An 18423-nucleotide genomic window follows, 5' to 3' on the forward strand; every position below is an offset into this window, starting at 1 on the left:
TCATATTTAGATGTTTTATTATAATTGCTCACAAAGTAATGCATTTCCTTTGACATAATTGTAATGCTATTAATATAGCAATATTCCCAAAAGGTATTAAAGATTATTACTTATGTAATATTTATAGAAAGAGAAAATAAAATGGCCTAAAATTCAGCATCAAAACCAAGGAGTTAATTCAGAATGATCTGAGTACCAGCATTCTGTGTAGATTTGGCTATAAAATGTCACCACTCTGACAATAAAAGAAGCTATGAAGGTAACTAGCTATGACTTTGAATATACTTCTGCCAGAGTGCCACCATAGTAACTTTTTATTGAAGTTAACTTAAGGAAATTATTTTTAAACTTATGTGGAAAATGAAAAATCCTGAGAAACACAAATAAAACAAGATAAAAAGATGTATTTCAAAAATTAACAGTCACTCCTAGGCATTATTTCTTAAAGCCTTATATTGTCACTTGAGCTAATGAGAAATCACTATTTGTTTTTAAGATGTTGGTAAACACTGAACATTCCATAAAATACAGTAATATAATTTATAAATACAATATATCAACAGAGAATACTAATAAATTTCTTGTAGAAAGCACTTGAGTACTTAAGCTGCCTCCTAAAATTTAGAAATATCCAGAAAACACAACTTCTGAAGATGTAGCAATATTTATACAATCCTTTTTCAAAGTCTCTTGATATAAACAGCTCTCAGTTCAAATTTCAACTGGTTTGTCTTCAAAACATGATATTTGATGGCAAAGAAAGGGACCTTTTCAGAGTTCTTGTGTAGTTTTGGTCTGTATGAAGGTGCTGGATTGAACAAATGCAGCCCACAGAATTAAAAATTTCAACACTTGAATGTGCAGGATCACGCAAAGCAGAGAATTCTGAAGTTTTCTGCCAGGTATTTTCTAATGGAAAATTGTCTTTCATAGGATTTTTTTCTTTATTTTCTTTTGAGTCTTTGTCTTCCAATGCCCTAGCAAGCATGTAACTAACTTTTCTCTGATGAGCCAAAGCTTCTTCTTTATCATTCAGCTGCATGCACAAACATTAAAAATGTACCAGTTAGTCAGTAGATCACAGAATACAGAGCTATAGTCAGGAGTATTTTATCAAAATGTTCAATATTCAATCTGTCAAGTCAGTCAATATGAATAAATTAATTAGGTGTCCACTGATACCCAAGCATGATTCTACATATTATTGAGTATTTTTTTAAAAGGAAGAACAGAAAACATTCCTTCTGTTGAAAATTTTGTTGTCATCTGAAGAGAAAGGAAAAAATATTGTGTGTGTATATGTATATAAAATCAACATGTACTTATCTCTGTAAAAGAATGTTGAAGTTATATATGGTTTATTTATATGCAAACAAAGAACTTTAACACTCTTCTATAGATAAGTATGTTCATATAATATGAGTCTTCTTTAGTCATCTATGAAATGGGGATAACAGGACAGATTTCAGGCTTGTCATGATTCAAGGACATAATGTTTGAGGAAGTGCCTTGAGTACATAAAAAATTCCTGAATAAATAGAAGGTCCTGTCAGATGACAGAGATACCTGGAGTTAATTACAGGGAACCCCCTCTTATCAGAGGTGGAGCTTTAAACTTGCACAAGAAGAACATGCAGAGTTTAAGGAGACGAAAATTATGACTCTGGAAGAGGGAAAAGGGCATAAAAGGCAAATGTAGAGTGGAGCTGAGTTACTAGGAAGCAAAAAGATGAGCGTAACCACAACTTCTAACAAAGCAAAGATACCAACCAGATCTATTAGCATCTTAAAGACTTCCTGAGGATTATCCTGATCTTCAGTCCTCTTAGAACTGTTTTCTGAAGGAAGCATATCCAATAGTTTCCGCCCTAAGGTCTTCTTAGTCTTCTGTGATAGTGATCCTAAAATTGAACGTGAAAATCCAACTGAGGCATAAAAAGACACTCACTGATGTAGTACTTCCCAGGAAGAGGAAAGTATGAACCAAGGCTAATCCTTTCCTAAATCAGTCGGTTGTCCTCAGGAGACCTCCAGCACAAGTGAGGTAGGCAGTACAGTGCAGCTGGAAAAGCACAGCCTTAGAGCCTGGATGGTGAATGCTGGAGAGGGCCACAGTGTGAGAAGCAGCAGTGTCCTGCCACTGGGGCACACCACTCCTCAGCTCCCAACCATGGCTGCCCCACAGGAGAATGCAGCCCCTGCTAGCAGATCTGTCTTCCAGAGGAGCCAGAGGTCCAGATCTGTGTGTGCTATCTCCCAATTTTAAATGTCAGCCACTTACCCACAATATTTGAGAATACTGCAGGCCACAGGTGGCCTCTGAACCATGCGAACTTCTTTAGAGCCAGACAGACCTGGACTTGAATTCTTATTTTGCCACTTACTAACTGCATGACCTTGGAAAAGTTCTCTGAGCTTCAATTCCTCACGTCTAGAATGAGAACAGTAGTACCTATGGCTCAGGGTTGCCATGCCATTAAATAATAGAGCACAGGCTGGGAGAGGGGAGTGGGCACTTAGTGTTCAGTGGGTACAGAGTTTTTGTTTGGGAAGATGAAAAAGTTCTGGAGATGGATGGTGGCGATGGTTACAAAACAATGTCAATATACTTTAAAATGGGTAAAGTGGTAATTTTATGTATATTTTACCAACACCCCTCCCCCCCAAAAAAAAAGCACAGTTGTGAAAAGCACCTAGCCCAGGTACTGACATAATGTTTGGAAGTCCACATCATGAAATATATACACTAATATTGTTCTTCATCCATAGAAAGGACGGAATTTATAGTTGAAGGTACAAAATGTGTAGATTTACACAAAGAAAATTTCAATAATGTTTTTGGAAGGCTCTGCAAATGCTTTCATAGAAAACTGAGAGCAGGTAAGCCACAGTGATGGGGCTCACACCTGACCTCTTCCGGGAGCTAGTGTGGCAAGGGGAAGAGCCAGACAAGTTGACACACTCAGCAACTTGCATAAGTGGGTGAATGAATTTCTGTTTTCAGTGTACAAAAAGGAAATATGCCTATAATCTATCTCTCAGAACTTGTCTAAGCTGCCATATCAAGAAAAGTTGGGGCAGCCGGGTGGCTCAGTTAGTTGGAGTGCGAGCTCTGAACAACGGAGTTGCCGGTTCGATTCCCACATGGGCAAGTGAGCTGCACCCTCCACAACTAGATTGAAGACAACGAGCTGCCACTGAGCTTCCGGAGGGGCGGCCGAATCACTCAGTTGGTTAGAGCGTGAGCTTTCAGCAGCAAGGTTGCCGATTTCAATTCCCACATGGGATGGTGGGCTGCGCCTCCTGCAACTAAGATTGGAAAAGGCGGCTGGATTTGGAGCTGAGCTGCGCCCTCCACAACTAGATTGAAGGACAACGACTTGGAACTGATGGCCCTGGAAAAACACACTGATCCCCAATAAAAAATATTTTTTTTAATTAGAAAAAGAAAAAGTTGATACCTTAAGTGTTAACCACACATAAGAAAATGACTTGTAATAATCATCCTGTACCTCTTAAGATTATTGAAATATGAGTAAAATGAATCAAAATCTTGTCACTAAGAAACTCACAAAGAGCTCCTAAAACTTGTATGGACTTGTAAAGACCTTTCAGAGATGAATCATTTGTTTTAAATTCTGCTTCCAATCTCTCTCAGTGCCTTAACAGAAAACAAAGATTGCAAGCTATACCTCTCAAATGATATTTTCTATGGAAAAGTTCCTGAGGTTTGTCACTAGCTAAGAGAGCCAGGAATTCTGGAATATAAAATGAGTACATGCTCAAGTGCTGAAATGAATCTACCTCTTAAGAAAAACCCAGCTTTATCTACATGGCACTATCCTTAAGGCCAACCACCATATGTAGTTGGGGGTCTTCTGTACAGATGACAATATGACAAGCTTTCGTAAGATTCCTTTAACCATGTCTTTCCTCCCTTTCTTTGTCCTGTCATTCTTCTCCCTATCTCCCATCAAAACAAACAAGATAGGGATTTGCCTTCAATAAACAATACCAAGGCTCCCCTCAAAAACTATACCTTTGAAATTTTTGCACTCCACCTCCTAGCAAGGGCCTAATTGAGAGAAGAGGTGCCTGAGGAAGATCACCTATTCATTTGTTGTCCATAGTAGAACTAGATACTCTAAATGTTTTCCTGATTCCTAAAAGGCTAAATACATGGACTATGTTAGCTTGTTTCCCTGGCAAAATCACCTACCTTGAGTTGGATATTAAAGTTATACCTTCAGCTTTTATCAAGAGGTTATTATAGAAAACAATCATAAATACTGGTTTTGTATTTGCTACAATGACTGCTGAGGACTTAGCCATTATATTTTCTCAGTGGCTCATGTCAGAAAAACTTTTAGAAGTTAATTTCAGGACAATGTGGAATGCCTTTTTAAGAATGAAAGTTGAGAAACATTTTCCCTTTTTTGCCCAACTTCCACCTGATGAATAAATAAATAGCTTTTACCTACTTTCATGGTTCTTTTTTCTTTTTTCTAAGGTTTTATTGGGGAAGGGGAACAGGACTTTATTGGGGGAACATTGTGTACTTCCAGGACGTTTTTTTTTTCCCAAGTCAAGTTGTTGTCCGTTTAGTCTTAGTTGTGGAGGGCACAGCCCACCATCCCTTGTGGGAGTCGAACCGGCAACCTTGTGGTTAAGAGGACACGCTCCAACCAACTGAGCCATCCGGGAGCTCGGTGGCAGCTCAGCTCAAGGTGCCGTGCTCAATCTTAGTTGCAGGGGGCGCTGCCCACCATCCCTTGCAGGACTCGAGTTGTTGAACTGGCAACCTTGTGGTTGAGAGCCCACTGGCCCATGTGGGAATCAAACTGGCAGCCTTCGGAGTTAGGAGCACGGAGCTCCAACCACCTGAGCCACCGGGCCGGCCCCTACTTTCATGGTTCTTGTTTACTACTTCTGTTTTTATTATCCATTGCAAGCTATTTACCATTTCAGCAAAGGGATGAATAAAGTTTAGTTCATGAAGCTTAAATTGACAACATTTGATCCATATACTTTTACTAATATGTACTGTTTGAAAAGAAAAATTTCAAACGAAATAGGTATCTCTTATTAAAAGTTTCACTTTTAGTAATATAAGATTCTTGGGGCTGGCCCGGTGGCTCAAGCGGTTGGAGCTCCGTGCTCCTAACTCCGAAGGCTGCCGGTTCGATTCCCACATGGGCCAGTGGGCTCTCAACCACAAGGTTGCCAGTTCAACTCTCGCAAGGGATGGTGGGCTGCGCCCCCTGCAACTAACAACAGCAACTGGATCTGGAGCTGAGCTGCGCCCTCCACAACTAAGACTGAAAGGACAAGTTGAAGCTGAACAGCACCCTCCACAACTAAGATTGAAAGGACTTGGATAAAAGTCCTGGAAGAACACACTGTTCCCCAATAAAGTCCTATTCCCCTCCCCCAATAAAATTAAACATATATATATATATATATATATATATAAAAAATTAAAAATAAAAGAATTATGACTAATATCAATGTTTAAAAAATAATAATATAAGATCCTTATTAGCCCTGAAGTTCATCTCAGAATGAGAGAATTTTGGAATGTTAGAATTATGGAATTTGACATATTAGAAAATGTATAGAAATACAGTCATCTCAGAATTTTAGTACTAAAACATTTAAACTTCTTATAAACTCCACTAATCTTTCTTGACTGATAAATGGTTTCAAATTGGAATTTTAAATGGAAGCAATATGAATTCTACTGAATATTGACAAATGAAATCATATTGACCTTTTAGAGAAACTAAAATTTCTAAAAAAATAACAGCTACTTTGTTTATATTGGGTGATCTACTTCAATTGTAATCTTATCCTCATGCCATTTTTATATATTTTGTTTACAATAATAATACTCAAAAATAGCCATGGATTTTTGATAGGCTAGTGAGCCAAACCTAAACATTAATTTCTGTTTTATTTTTTAAAAGAATATTTTATTTGTCCACTTTAAGATAACTTCCTCTACCCCACAAAGTCTCTTCCAGAATCACACATGTCAATAAAGTTTAATTAGATAGATACAGTTAATGAGTTTCACTGTCATTTTCAGTATTACTTCCTTCTTGGTAGTTTCTCTTTAACCATCCTAGCACTCTTATTTTTTCCACTAAATATAGTCTTGTTTAATTGAAATAGAAGAGTACTAAAAAAGTGATTCTCCTGTTATTTTATGGTTTTGTTGATCCCAGTAGCTCATCTGTATATGTATCATCAAATGATCTTTTTCCCATAGTTACTATATTTTTAAATAAATCACAAATATGTAAAATTTCAATTATTTTCTCCATTGTATTAAATGTGCTTAATCACCTTTGATTATAACCAAAAACAACTGAAATTACACCTGATTATTGCCAATATAATTCATATTTACCATCCTCTTTAAGGTGCTTCCAATTTTTCCACTTTGTTTCTTTTTTACACGGTTTATCCATTTGTGTCAATCTTAGTGCATGGTCATTTTTCCTCATTAATTGTTGCTCAAATGCAATTCTGAATGCATCTGCCATTATATAAGCTTCTTCTTTACTCTTCTGCAAAAGTTCCAACTGGTTTTGAAAGAAAGTTTAAGAGATTTCAGAGCAAAACCAGAATAATTCTTGCATGGATGCTGAGTCATATTAGCAAATGCAATCTCCCTGCTTAGCACGGGTCTGTCTGTCTTTGGTCTATTTCATCTGCTTAAACTAATTAGTACTTGCCAGCTCTCTTTTACAGTCGCTGCCCACTCTGAACTAGATTACCAGAAATTTCCCTTGTGGTGCCTGTCAATTCCCTGTTAATCCAACTCTTGGACCTCATTATCCTAGACAGGCCCTGTGTGTGTTCTGCCCAACAAGGAAGAAGGGAGGATGCTAAGCCTGCATCTCAGTACTGCCTTGGGCCATTCCAAACAACACCACTGAAAATAATACTGAATGTCATCTTTCAGATAACCTCCCGTAGTGTATCCTGACTGTAATCTTGTGCTTTTCCTAATGAACTGTTAGTGTCTAGCTGTTAACTGGTTTATGTACCCTGAAGACTTTAAATTCCACACCTTCAGTAAAGGTAGAAGATTCAAATTATGCTCCATGTACTGTATTTGTTATTAAAGCCTAATTATAATGGCAGCTATCATTTGATTAAATGTTGGGCATGTGCATGGCACTGTGCTAAACATATGTCTACTTCCTCCATTTCTTACAACCCTCCAAACTAGTTATTACCCTCTGTTTAACATATGTGTCCAGAGCCACACAGCTAGAAAATGATGGACACAAGATTCAAACCTAGGTCTGGTTAGTACAAAGGCACTGTACCTTTCTGCTTTTCTGATAAGCTTCATGTTGATCTCCCCATTAATCAATGTTGTGGATCCTAGTAATTTTTAAGCACAAATGCATCTTTTCCTCTAATATATAGTAATTTTAGGACCATGTATAGACAGAAAAATAGAATTTAGGAAATATTAACTACAATCTTAGGCAAACAACTTTATGTAGCTACAACATCGTGCCAAGTACTATTGGTATTCTGGTACTATGTAAATAAAATCTAGTTTATAAGTTAATGCTATTATATCATTGCAGATACTTCCATTTATTCCACTATTAATAGAGAAAGAAAACCGAAGCTTTCACCATTGTGATAATACGATACCTCTTGTTTGAACTGAAGAAGCATTTTCCGAGCAGATGCTGCCATTTTGGCACAGGAACAGGGGCTCCCTTTGGGACCATGACAGAGGCAGGCTCCAAGGACGGCAAGCTGTAAATCCAAAAACATACCCTGTTACTAAGTGTCACACTGCTTAGCTGGACACAAACACGGGGGCACACCCACACATACCCATGCATATTTCTATTCAAGCATCTAATTCAAAGAAACTGGAAAGGAAAACAAAAATAGAAGAAAGCTGAGATCAGGATTTCAGGATCCAAGTGGAGATCAACTACATACAAATGAGAAAAGAATGTTGTTACTCAGAACAAAAACTTAATGGGATTCTATCTTTCTTCTTTTCACTCTCCACCTTCACCTTTAACCTGACACCAGTTCCCTATAGTTCTGAGTCCTTGGCAGGAACTTGGCCTAACAAAGTAAATATTAACATCCACAGTGTGGAATTCCTGTGACTGGACTTGGCCCTGCTGTCCTGCTTTCATTGCTGTCAGCTACTCAGGGAGGGTTGCATACTCAGAAATGATGAATGAATTTGAATGTCAATGAGAAAAACACTCCTAAAAAAAAATAGTCTGTGATCAGGTAATGTGAGACCCTACTAACAGCTTCTGCTAAAACTAGAAATAAGAAAGAAAAGGCAGAAAGTGACTAGCACATCCCTTAATGTCCAGGAATCTCTTGCTTGAGGGGTATGGTAACCAGCAAGACTGAAGAACTGACCTCAGCAAACCAATGGGCCTCTCTGTCTCAAATTGCTAAGTATGGTGCTACCCTAGAAAACGTAGCAAACGGTGATGACAAAAAAGGAAAGTAGAAAATGTCCCTCCTGCTAAGCTTTCATACCTACTTACCTACCTCAAGACCTGAAACCTCTGTAAAGCCACCTTTATCATGGCACATGTTTTCCTGAACCATCTTCTGCTGTTTGATATCAAGCATAGCAAGCACCTCTAAATACTGTTGATTTAAACCTAGGAAGGGCCATGACACAAAAACATTTTAAATAACAAAATAATCATGAATGTTAATGAAACATCCTTTTAAAAGCATGGGGAAGAACTTAACAGCATATTTAAAAAAGTAATACAACATTAAAAAAGTAATACAACAAATAGGATAATTTTTGGTAATATTTCAGAAACATCTTAATAGAGTTTATCAAAAAAATCCCAAAAAGCAAAACATCAAATTAAGAAGTTATATAGTAAACAATTTGTATTCTGTGTTACAGAACTGTAAGACATCTGTACTACAAAATATCATTAATTAAAATGGAAAATATTTGTAAATAAAGACATTTCCCTAAATTAAAAAGTGTTAGTTATAAGGGCTAACTCTGGCCTCATCTAATCTTGTTACACCAACATTATATACTTATTTCTTAACCAATGCATATACAACAGGCATGGCCCACAAAATCTGGCCCCATCCAGAAAATCTGATAGAATAGTGGGTATCAAGTAAGATAATACATATGTAACACTAGATAAAATGTTATTTCTAATGTGGAAGTATCTTAACTTTGCAACCAAAGTCTCGTCTTCATTTGCTCTTAGAAAATTTGTAGGATTTTCAAAAAGAAATTACAAAGGCAAATTATTCTCTATAAAAAACACCAGACAGACTGTGGATAGTGAGATGACCACATGATGAGATCTCAAGTATTATATCAAAAGTACCAACAATCCAGACTATCAGCTTTTTCTGTTAAGACTTTTCACAAGAGACTCTCAAATCATTCAGAACAAGAGGGGTCCTGCTATCTACTGGAGAGCAGAAAACAGTTACTTTTCCTTCTTGTTGCAGGATGGAGTGGTAGGGAGGCAGAGGAGGGGTGGTTATGAGTAGCTTCTGTCCTGAGAACTAACCTGATACAGGAGAAATCTCCATCTGCTCAAATCACTGGTACTGAGAAACACCATCTGTGTGCAGTTCTCAGCGCCATTGCCACAACTCACTACACTATGTAAAGTGCTTGGGCCCATGACCTGACTCAGAGTTTATTTTGTCTATTCAAGCCACCACTTCAAAATAGTTTCTGCTCAGAAGGAAGAATCAACATCATCTCAAAATTTTATAAAAAGTTGGTACCACCTTAATATTCTTAAAATACTTAAATATTCTTCATTACCTCTTGTCTTAAGGTGGCTCATTATATAAGGGTGTGTGTGTGTGCACATACACACGTACCCTTGAACAACATAGGTTTGAATTGCACGGGGACCATTTATACGCAGATTTTTTTCAATAAATATATAGTTGGCCCTCCTGTTCCCCAGATTTTGCATCTGTGGATTCAACCAACCTCTGATCGAAATACTGTTTTCAATCTGCAGTTGGGAATCCACGGATGTGGAGAGCCAACTGTATGCCTTGTTCTATGCCATTTTACATGGGGGATTTGAGCATCTGCATATTTTGGTTTCCATGGTGGGTTCTGGAACCATTCCCTTGCAGATACAGAGGGACAACTTACGTTTTGGGGAAGTCAAAAGTTACATGCAGATTTTCAACTGCATGGGGGTCAGTGCCCCTAACCCTCGTTCTTCAAGGGTCAACTGTATATGTAAAAAATTCCAAGTTCTTAATAAGTCAAATAATATCTTGAAAAATTAAGAATAATTGTATTAGTGATAAAGTCACAGAAGACCCATTTTGAAAGAAAATAATGTTGAACAACTATACAAACTTTTCCTACGTGTTCCAATAAAACATAAACCTACTCAAGTTCCTCAAGCATAAGGTACTCTACCATTTTGTTTTCCACGGAGTATAAAAATTAAAGGATAAAGAGGATATAGGATAAACTGCTTAATAGGTATGAGGTTTTATTGTGGAATGATGGAAATGTTATGGAAATAGGTGGTTGCAGAACACTGTGAATGTTATGAACTGTTCACTTTTAAATGGCTAATTTTATGTTTATGTGAATTTCACCTCAAATTTTTTTAAATTAAAAAACCTAAATGACATTGCTTCTATTATCCTTGAAATATATATTACTTTGCAATACTAGCACTTTGTCTCTATTGATAGGACACTATATAAAATGATTCTTTTAACATACTATTTTTAAAGACTTATCAAAATACCACTCTTACTTGCATTTTCAGACTTCAGCATTTTAATTTCTTCTGTTTTTAATTTCAAAGTTTCTTTGAGGATTCCATTTTCACAGTTTAGCCTGGAAAAAAATACTTTCCAAATAACTAAAACATTAGCACTTTTGTACTTAAATGAGAGTATTTTTATCCCATAATTAGAGCACAAAAACCTAAATATAATTTTTCCTACTTCAAAACAGTCTAGAACACTCGAAGGAGTGTGGTAAGATTTTGAACATACTCTAAACCCTCCCATATACTTAGTTGAGAAAAAAAATCAGAACCAGATATATCTCTAAGGCATCCATTTTGAATACTCACTCTCTCTGCTAAAGTTTTAATTCAACTTAACAACCATCTGACTACCAACTATATATGTAAGGCTTAAGCCACCTTCAAAAACTTGCATAAAAGATACATAGGAATCTTTATTGACTAAAAATTGGAATTACTTACAAGAGTTCCTAAATTGCCCAGCATTAAAGGCGTAAACAATTTTTGTGTGTGTAATTAAGAGCAGTAGCCAGATTATCTGGTCAATTTACGACTTTAAATGAAATACCTGTCAAGACACTGTATAGTGATGTTTGTGAGAAATGCTCTACGCTGTATTCAGGGTTGGCCTCATATCATTAAAACAGTGGTCATGAAGCTAACACTTCCCAATTAAAAGTGAAATGTAAATCTAAGGCATTCTGCTTCTATGAAGTACTTAACAAATTAATAAAATATGATATCAGGTTCTCAAGCAAGGTAGGTAGCCCTTGAAGAATAAAGCACCTTTGTTAGTACAACCTCTTCCTAAGACTAGGTCTGTGCTTTTCCAAATGCATTCTGATTAATTCTAAGGCCATGAGGAAATTCTTGAGATGCTCACAAACATTTTATTAGATCCCTTAAATTACTTTATAAATTACTTCAATTACTTAGATTACTTTATAAACTGTAATTAAATAAATAAATAAAAAAGCATTAACTTTGCTATCTCATTAAATGTTTTTGTGCAGACCTCATAATAAAGCATCTTCTGCCAGCTCTACTTAATTGAAGAAGATCCTAAACGCAATTTATTGACCAAGTATAAATCTGTGCATGTGAATCAGAATTTTCTGGGTTCTGTACAGCCAAAACAAATACAAAAAACCAAATTAGGTAAACAACACTATCAAAAAATTAAAACGTAACTCTCTTGATGAAACTGTAGGGAAACAGGCACTTTCACACGTGTTGCTCACAGGAATGCAAGGCGGTACAAACCTCATAGAGAGGAATTTGGCAACATCTAATAAATCTGCATATGCATTTACCTTCTGACCCAGCAATTCTGCTTCTAAGAATTTACCCTGAAAATACACCACCAATAACACAAAAGCATATATGTCAAGGTTATGTATTGCAGCATTGTTTATAATTGCAAAACACTGGAAACAATCTAAATGCCCATATATATACTGTGTTTCCCCGAAAATAAGATCTAACCAGAAAATAAGCCCTAGCATGATTTTTCAGGAGGACCTCCCCTGAACATAAGCCCTCATGTGTCTTTTGGAGCAAAACTTAAATGAGACCCAGTCTTATTTTTGGGGAAACATGGTAGGAGAATGGTTGAGTATGGCACATCCACACAGTGATCTGATTTCCAGGGTATATTATTATATAGAAAAATCTAAGTGCAAAAGAGTATCGTAAACTATCTTTTGTGTAAGAAAGAAGGGGAAATAAAACATACATATATCTGCTTATTCATGCAAACAGAAATGCAGGAAGGATAAATCAGAGAATAATACATTGGTTATCTGCAGATGGTGAGGAGAAGGAAGAATGGCAAGAGTTTGGTAATGGAGGTGAAAGCTGGGGGTAGAATGACACTTCTCATAATACACCTTTCTGAACAGTTCTGACTTTGGAAGCATGTCACTGTTTTACAAAGTCAAAATTAAATAAGTAAATCAACAAGGACAGTGAAAAAATACTCTAAAATAGAATACAAGTAGAAATAAATTATTTTAAATGAATAGCATAACCATACTAAAGCGTGAAAAGACTAACCAAGTAACTTTTGAACACAGGATTTTGACTATATACCCTCAGGCTAAAAATAAAACTATAAACAAATATTAAACTAGTTGGTAGGTTTTATTTTACATTGGTATGTATAGCAATTCTACAGCTACTTTGTGCATATTCTATGATGGAAAAATAAGTAAATATATGGGGTAATAGAAGCCAGGTTCCTCACTATAGGAGTTACAGATGTGGAAAGGGGCAAAGCTAAAATGAGCCCTATGCATCTATATATGCATATATATGCAACTTACTCTTACGGTTCACAAAAAAAATTATATCTACATATTTAACTACAAAGAGAAAGGGAAAAAGAATGATAAAGCAAATGTGGTAAAGAGTTAACATTTAGATAATCTTGGTAAAAGATATAGAATTCTTTGTACTATTCTTAACAAGTTTTCTGTAAATCTTCACTGATCTCAAATTAAAAGTTAAGAAATAATAAAAGATTAGGTACTAAAGCCATCTATAAATCCCAATATCAAATCAATTTCTCAATGATTGACTTTATAAAAAGTGTATGTTGTAATTTAAAATTATTAAATTCACACTAATAAAAGAGCTGCTCAAAACATTTTGTTTGAAAAAATAGTGCCAATGCTAAAATAGCTTGGAAAACATGACTTTTCCACTGTATTTGAAAATGCAGTTTATACTATATTTTTTTAAAAAGAAAATTAACAGAAAATATGGAGCTGGCAAGGGGATAAGCAATAAGAATTTTCTAATATTTACAATTAGCTCAAAGAAGAAGAAAGATAAAATGAAATGAAATAAAATAAAATAATAAATAAATGATTTCCAAAGAAAAACTATGGAATAATAATATACAAACCTGTCATATTTTTGGGTCCAAGATTCCTCTATATTTTTAAATCTATTATGATCAAATTCTATTTCCCACTGCAAGGCATTTATTTCCTATAGAAAGAAAATAGCACTTTCATGGAAAATTCTATAAATAAGTCATTCCAGGACATTACGAATAGCTGAAATACATAATTTAATCATTTCACAGAAATAGGTTACAGAGGAAAAACCCATTGCTCAAAAAGTGTCTGACATTTGTAAACACATACAACATGCCTCTGTAGCACTCAAAAGAGCTTTGCCAAAGCTTTCTTAATTACTATAGGAGAAATTTCAAATTCTTTAGCTTAAAACTTTTTTGGTCTGAACCTAGATTTCTCATCATCCCCACTCCCAACCCATGCAGACTCCACAAGCAAAATACACCCCTGAAGATGTGAGCCCAGGGCAGTGCCATCAAGGGAGGGTCCAACGGGCACAGGAAGCTATTCCTAACTACCTTTTTGGTAAAGATGAGGTGGTCAGAAAGAGGCAGGCTTTGTAAGCAGAGAAAGAAAAGAAGAAAAACAGAAAGTATCAACTTGGCAGGCCTCCTACTACCTTAAAATGGGGAAATAAAAGAAACCTTAACTTTTTCCCTTTTTGACAGTCTCTTTATAAACTCCAAAAAGGAAGGAACCTTATGAAGTCAAAACACACCTGGCAGAGGGTGTGCACAAATGACATACCCGTTAGTATGGTGACTTTGAAGGAAACTATTTGAAAGATTATTGGATTGAACAAGTCCACACTAAAAAGGCAAATACCTTCTCCAAGGATCTCTTTTGTTCCACAGTTTTTTGAAGCACTGCCTGAGTATGACTTGTGGCTTTGCCAAATATTGCCTAAGAAAAGTAAAAATCCTATCAGTATAAATTTAATTTCTAATCACTCGTATATGCACGATGAAGTTCACATTTTTATTTTAAGACAACAGAAAATTAATTTGAGATGAGAATTTCCACAGAAACCCCCTTTTTGTGGAATGTTTGATAGTTCACAAGTCAGAAGATCTTGGTTTGGCTGTTACCCAATGAATGTGAGAATGAATGAAAGAATTTTCCACACAAAGCCTTGTGTACAAACATTCATACGAGTATTACTCATAATAGCCCAAAAGTGGAAACCCAACTGCCCATCAACTAACTGGTGAATGGATAAACAAAATGTGTATATCTATACAATGGAATATTATTTGGTAATGAAAAGGAAGAAAGTTCTGACAAATGCTCCACCATGCTTGTACCTCAAAAACATGCTAACTAAAAGAATCCAAATGCAAAAGAATCCAGACACATAATGTACGATTCTATTTACATGTAATAGAAAAGGCAAATCTGCAAGACAGAAAGTAGATTAGTGGTTGTTTGGGGTTGGGGATGTGAATGGTGTGTGACTGCTAATGTGTACAAAGTTCCTTTTTCGGGTATTGAAAATGTTCCAAAATGAGATTGTGGTGATAGTTGCACAACTCTTAAGTGTAGTAAAAATGAACTGTATGCTTAAAACGTGTGAAATTCATAGCATGTAAATTATTTCAATAAAACTTAAAAAAAAATCTAAACTTCAAAAAAACACAAAACACCCCAATTATATTAAGTACTGCTGCTTTTGTTTTAAAAGCTTAAACCATGCCATTTTCACATTGGAATGTGAAAATTTAAAAATAACTTCTTACCATGCTTTGAAGAATTTTCAGTGCTTCCTCTTTACCTTCAAGTTGTCTTTGAGATGCCTCAAGTTCAGTTTTTAAAATTTCTACCTCCTGAGGAAAGAAATTAAATTCATCTTCCTATCTGCGAGATATGCAACCCAAAATGATCAATTCGGATAGTCTACATTTAAGCTCAGCATGCACTTTGACTCAAAGCATTTTGTCCTTATAAATGAGGTTGGAAATTCCTCCAGGATTTATCAGTGGGCAACATAGGCCAAAATTGAGAGCCTTACTATCAGGTGCCATTTAGAACTCAAAGCCCAAATCTTTTGTTTTCACCCACCTAGACCACACAGATAAGAATGAGGAAAAAAAAATCTTTAGGCCACATAAATATGATCACTCACACAGCTACAGTAGCTATTATGAATTATGTCCACCCCCAAAGAAATGTTCAAGTCCTAACTCCTGGTACTGTGACTATGACCTTATTTGGAAAGAGGGTCTTTGCAGATGTAATCAAGTTAAAATGAGGTCAGACTGGATTAGGTAAGCCCAATCCAATGACTGGTGTCCTTATAAGACAAGAAAAATTTGGACGCGGACACACAAGGAAGAAGGTCATATGTCGACAGAGACAGAACTAGAGTGACACAGCTACAAGCCAAGGAATGTGGAGGGTTGTGGGGAGCAATCAGCAGAAGCTAGGAAGAGACATGGATTCTCCTAGAGCTCTCAGAGGGAATGTGGCCTACTGACCCCTGGGTTTCGGACTTCTAAGCCTCCAAAATTGAAAGAATAAATTTCTATTATTTTAAATCCCTAGTTTGTGGTACTTTGTTACAGTAGCCCTAGGAAACGATTACAGCAGCTTTCACAAGAAGAGTCACAAACAGACACTAAGATGGGCTTCCCGTTTCCCACAGGACAGGCATCCCTCACAGAAATGTCTATTCCCAGGCTGGACGGTCTCCTCAGACCACTTGGGATAATTTCTGGTGGGTCTTCTGACCTCAAAAAGGTTAAATTAAGTCAGGTTGTTTCAAGCCACACATACAGGGTAGACAGATAGAAGGAAGTAATAACTATTTTCTCCATGAGGAGATTAGAGTAATAGAAGATAAAGGGAGCAAGGAGAACTGGGGCTTGTTTACATAAACAGGCTTTTTGAGAGATGAAAGATAAGAAACTGAGGAGGCCAATTGAAAGATACGAGATTTACACACAGCCAAGGCTCTTCGAGAGTATCTGGAAAGCCAACATTTACCTTCCATACAATTTTAGTATCATTTAAACAAATATCTATCGGGGGACTTTATTCACATGAGAATTGTTAAATTACCCAGGTACTCACCTCTAATGTTTCATCAAGACGTTGCTTTAATTCTACATTTGACAATTCTGAATTAGAATCTGTTAGGAAAAACAAATTTTTTTTAACTACTTAATACAGGACATTTATTTACAAAATATCAAATACAGGTATCCCCTAAATTACAAAGAGAAAAGAATTATAATAAACCAAACAATGACAAAAAAATAGCTTAAAACATTTCATAAATGAAAAGACACATACTTTTGAATAAAGAGACTTTTTAAAAAGGATTCTAAAATAAAGCTGTTGTGAACGAATTGGTTAGTTACTACATACAAACACATGTCAACGTTCAAACCTATAGAGTGTTTCTGAGTTTATTTGAGCCAGAGAGTTTTCATGAGTTTATTTGAGCCACACTGACAATTGCCGGGAAGCAAAGTCTCAGTAGATTGAGGAAACTGCTCCAGAGAAGGGCAGTTTTGCATTTTGCAGCTTACTTTATACTTTAGAAAGCAAGGAGGGGAAATGGATTGGATAAAAAGGCACAATAGCAAAACACAGACTTCTTTTACATTGGTGGGTACAGGATAGTTACCAACATTCACAGCACCTAGAGACAGTATGCGGGGAGAACAAGATAACAATGAGGCATTGTAGTCTCTAGCTGTGGTGTAGTGGTTGTACCCTGACGGGTCTGGCAAAGGAGATGACTGACATTTCAAGGGTGTGTTATCTTAGATGCAAAAAAGACAATAGGAAGGCTCACTTAAGGTAAAGATTGACCTTTGTCAAGGAAGTTCAGGCGTAGGACTTGACTGCCTGCCACGACTTGCTTTTAGTTAAAAATTTTTAAGTTCAGGCCATCCTGTGTGGTTACTTTCAGTCTCTGGGTTTGTAAAGCCTGCTATGCAGGCCACCCCTGAGCTTTTCAGGTTTAGTATATGGCCCCTTTTTTGTCCACACGCAATATAAAAAACATGAATGTTGGTGAGTGAAATGAATACATTTTTGTGTTTGGCTTGTTTGAGCAATACAGTGATATGAATAGCTAAGAAGTAACCTGTATTTAATTTCTTTCCAAAGAGAATGACTAGAAGTCTCCTAAACTTCAATTATTTTCTCTTCAATTATTTTCTCTTTAATCAATTGAGACATTAACCTGGCTTTCCAGGAGCTTCATTTTCATTTGGTCTCCCTGGCAATAGAAAAACATTAAAGTGATAAGTGACAAGTAAGAGGAAAAGAAGTAAAAGGAAAAAAAAATTAGAATATTTTGAGGGATATTAAAATTTTCTCAAAACATTTTTTTTCTTTGCTATTCTGAACTTCCATCAACATGACAGTATCGAAGGCGAAACCTAATCATGTTTTTATTCTGATGATATGAGGTTCCAAGGAGGGACAAAAGTGACATTAGGTTGACAATAATAAGTTCTGTTTTATTAATACTTGTGGTAGGCAGAATAATGGCCCCCAACGCAGTCCACATCTTAATGCCCATAACCTGCGAATACATGGCAAAAGAGACTGTGCAGATCTAATTTAATCAGATGTGATTAAATTAAGTGCTGTAGATGGGAGATTATCCTGGATTACCCAGGTGGGTCCAATGTACTCACTAGGGTCCTTACAAATGAAAGGAAGGCAGGAGAGTCAGTGTCAGAGTGATGCAGCATGAGAAAGACTCCATCAGCCACTGCTGGCTTGGAACATGGGGGATGGGG

The 18423-nt window shown here is 36.2% G+C and overlaps 1 protein-coding gene across 2 annotated transcripts in view; it reads right to left on the reverse strand.

Moving 5' to 3' along the window:
- The window catches only part of CCDC125 (coiled-coil domain containing 125), a 26273-nt gene continuing 7850 nt past the window's right edge, over positions 1–18423 (reverse strand). For both annotated transcript variants that reach the window (XM_019728054.3, XM_019728055.3), the window contains exons 3-12: positions 16736–16794; positions 15403–15489; positions 14492–14569; positions 13711–13796; positions 10806–10888; positions 8560–8675; positions 7681–7788; positions 6413–6587; positions 1771–1901; positions 1–1036 (exon numbers count right to left, since the gene is read on the reverse strand). In XM_019728054.3, the coding sequence (XP_019583613.3) occupies positions 734–1036; positions 1771–1901; positions 6413–6587; positions 7681–7788; positions 8560–8675; positions 10806–10888; positions 13711–13796; positions 14492–14569; positions 15403–15489; positions 16736–16794 (1226 nt within the window). In that variant the 3' untranslated portion in view covers positions 1–733. The remainder of the gene's footprint in view (positions 1037–1770; positions 1902–6412; positions 6588–7680; positions 7789–8559; positions 8676–10805; positions 10889–13710; positions 13797–14491; positions 14570–15402; positions 15490–16735; positions 16795–18423) is intronic.

Source organism: Rhinolophus sinicus, chromosome 3, assembly GCF_057876585.1.
Source record: "Rhinolophus sinicus isolate RSI-liver-muscle chromosome 3, RSI-T2T, whole genome shotgun sequence".
Classification (NCBI taxonomy): domain Eukaryota; kingdom Metazoa; phylum Chordata; class Mammalia; order Chiroptera; family Rhinolophidae; genus Rhinolophus; species Rhinolophus sinicus.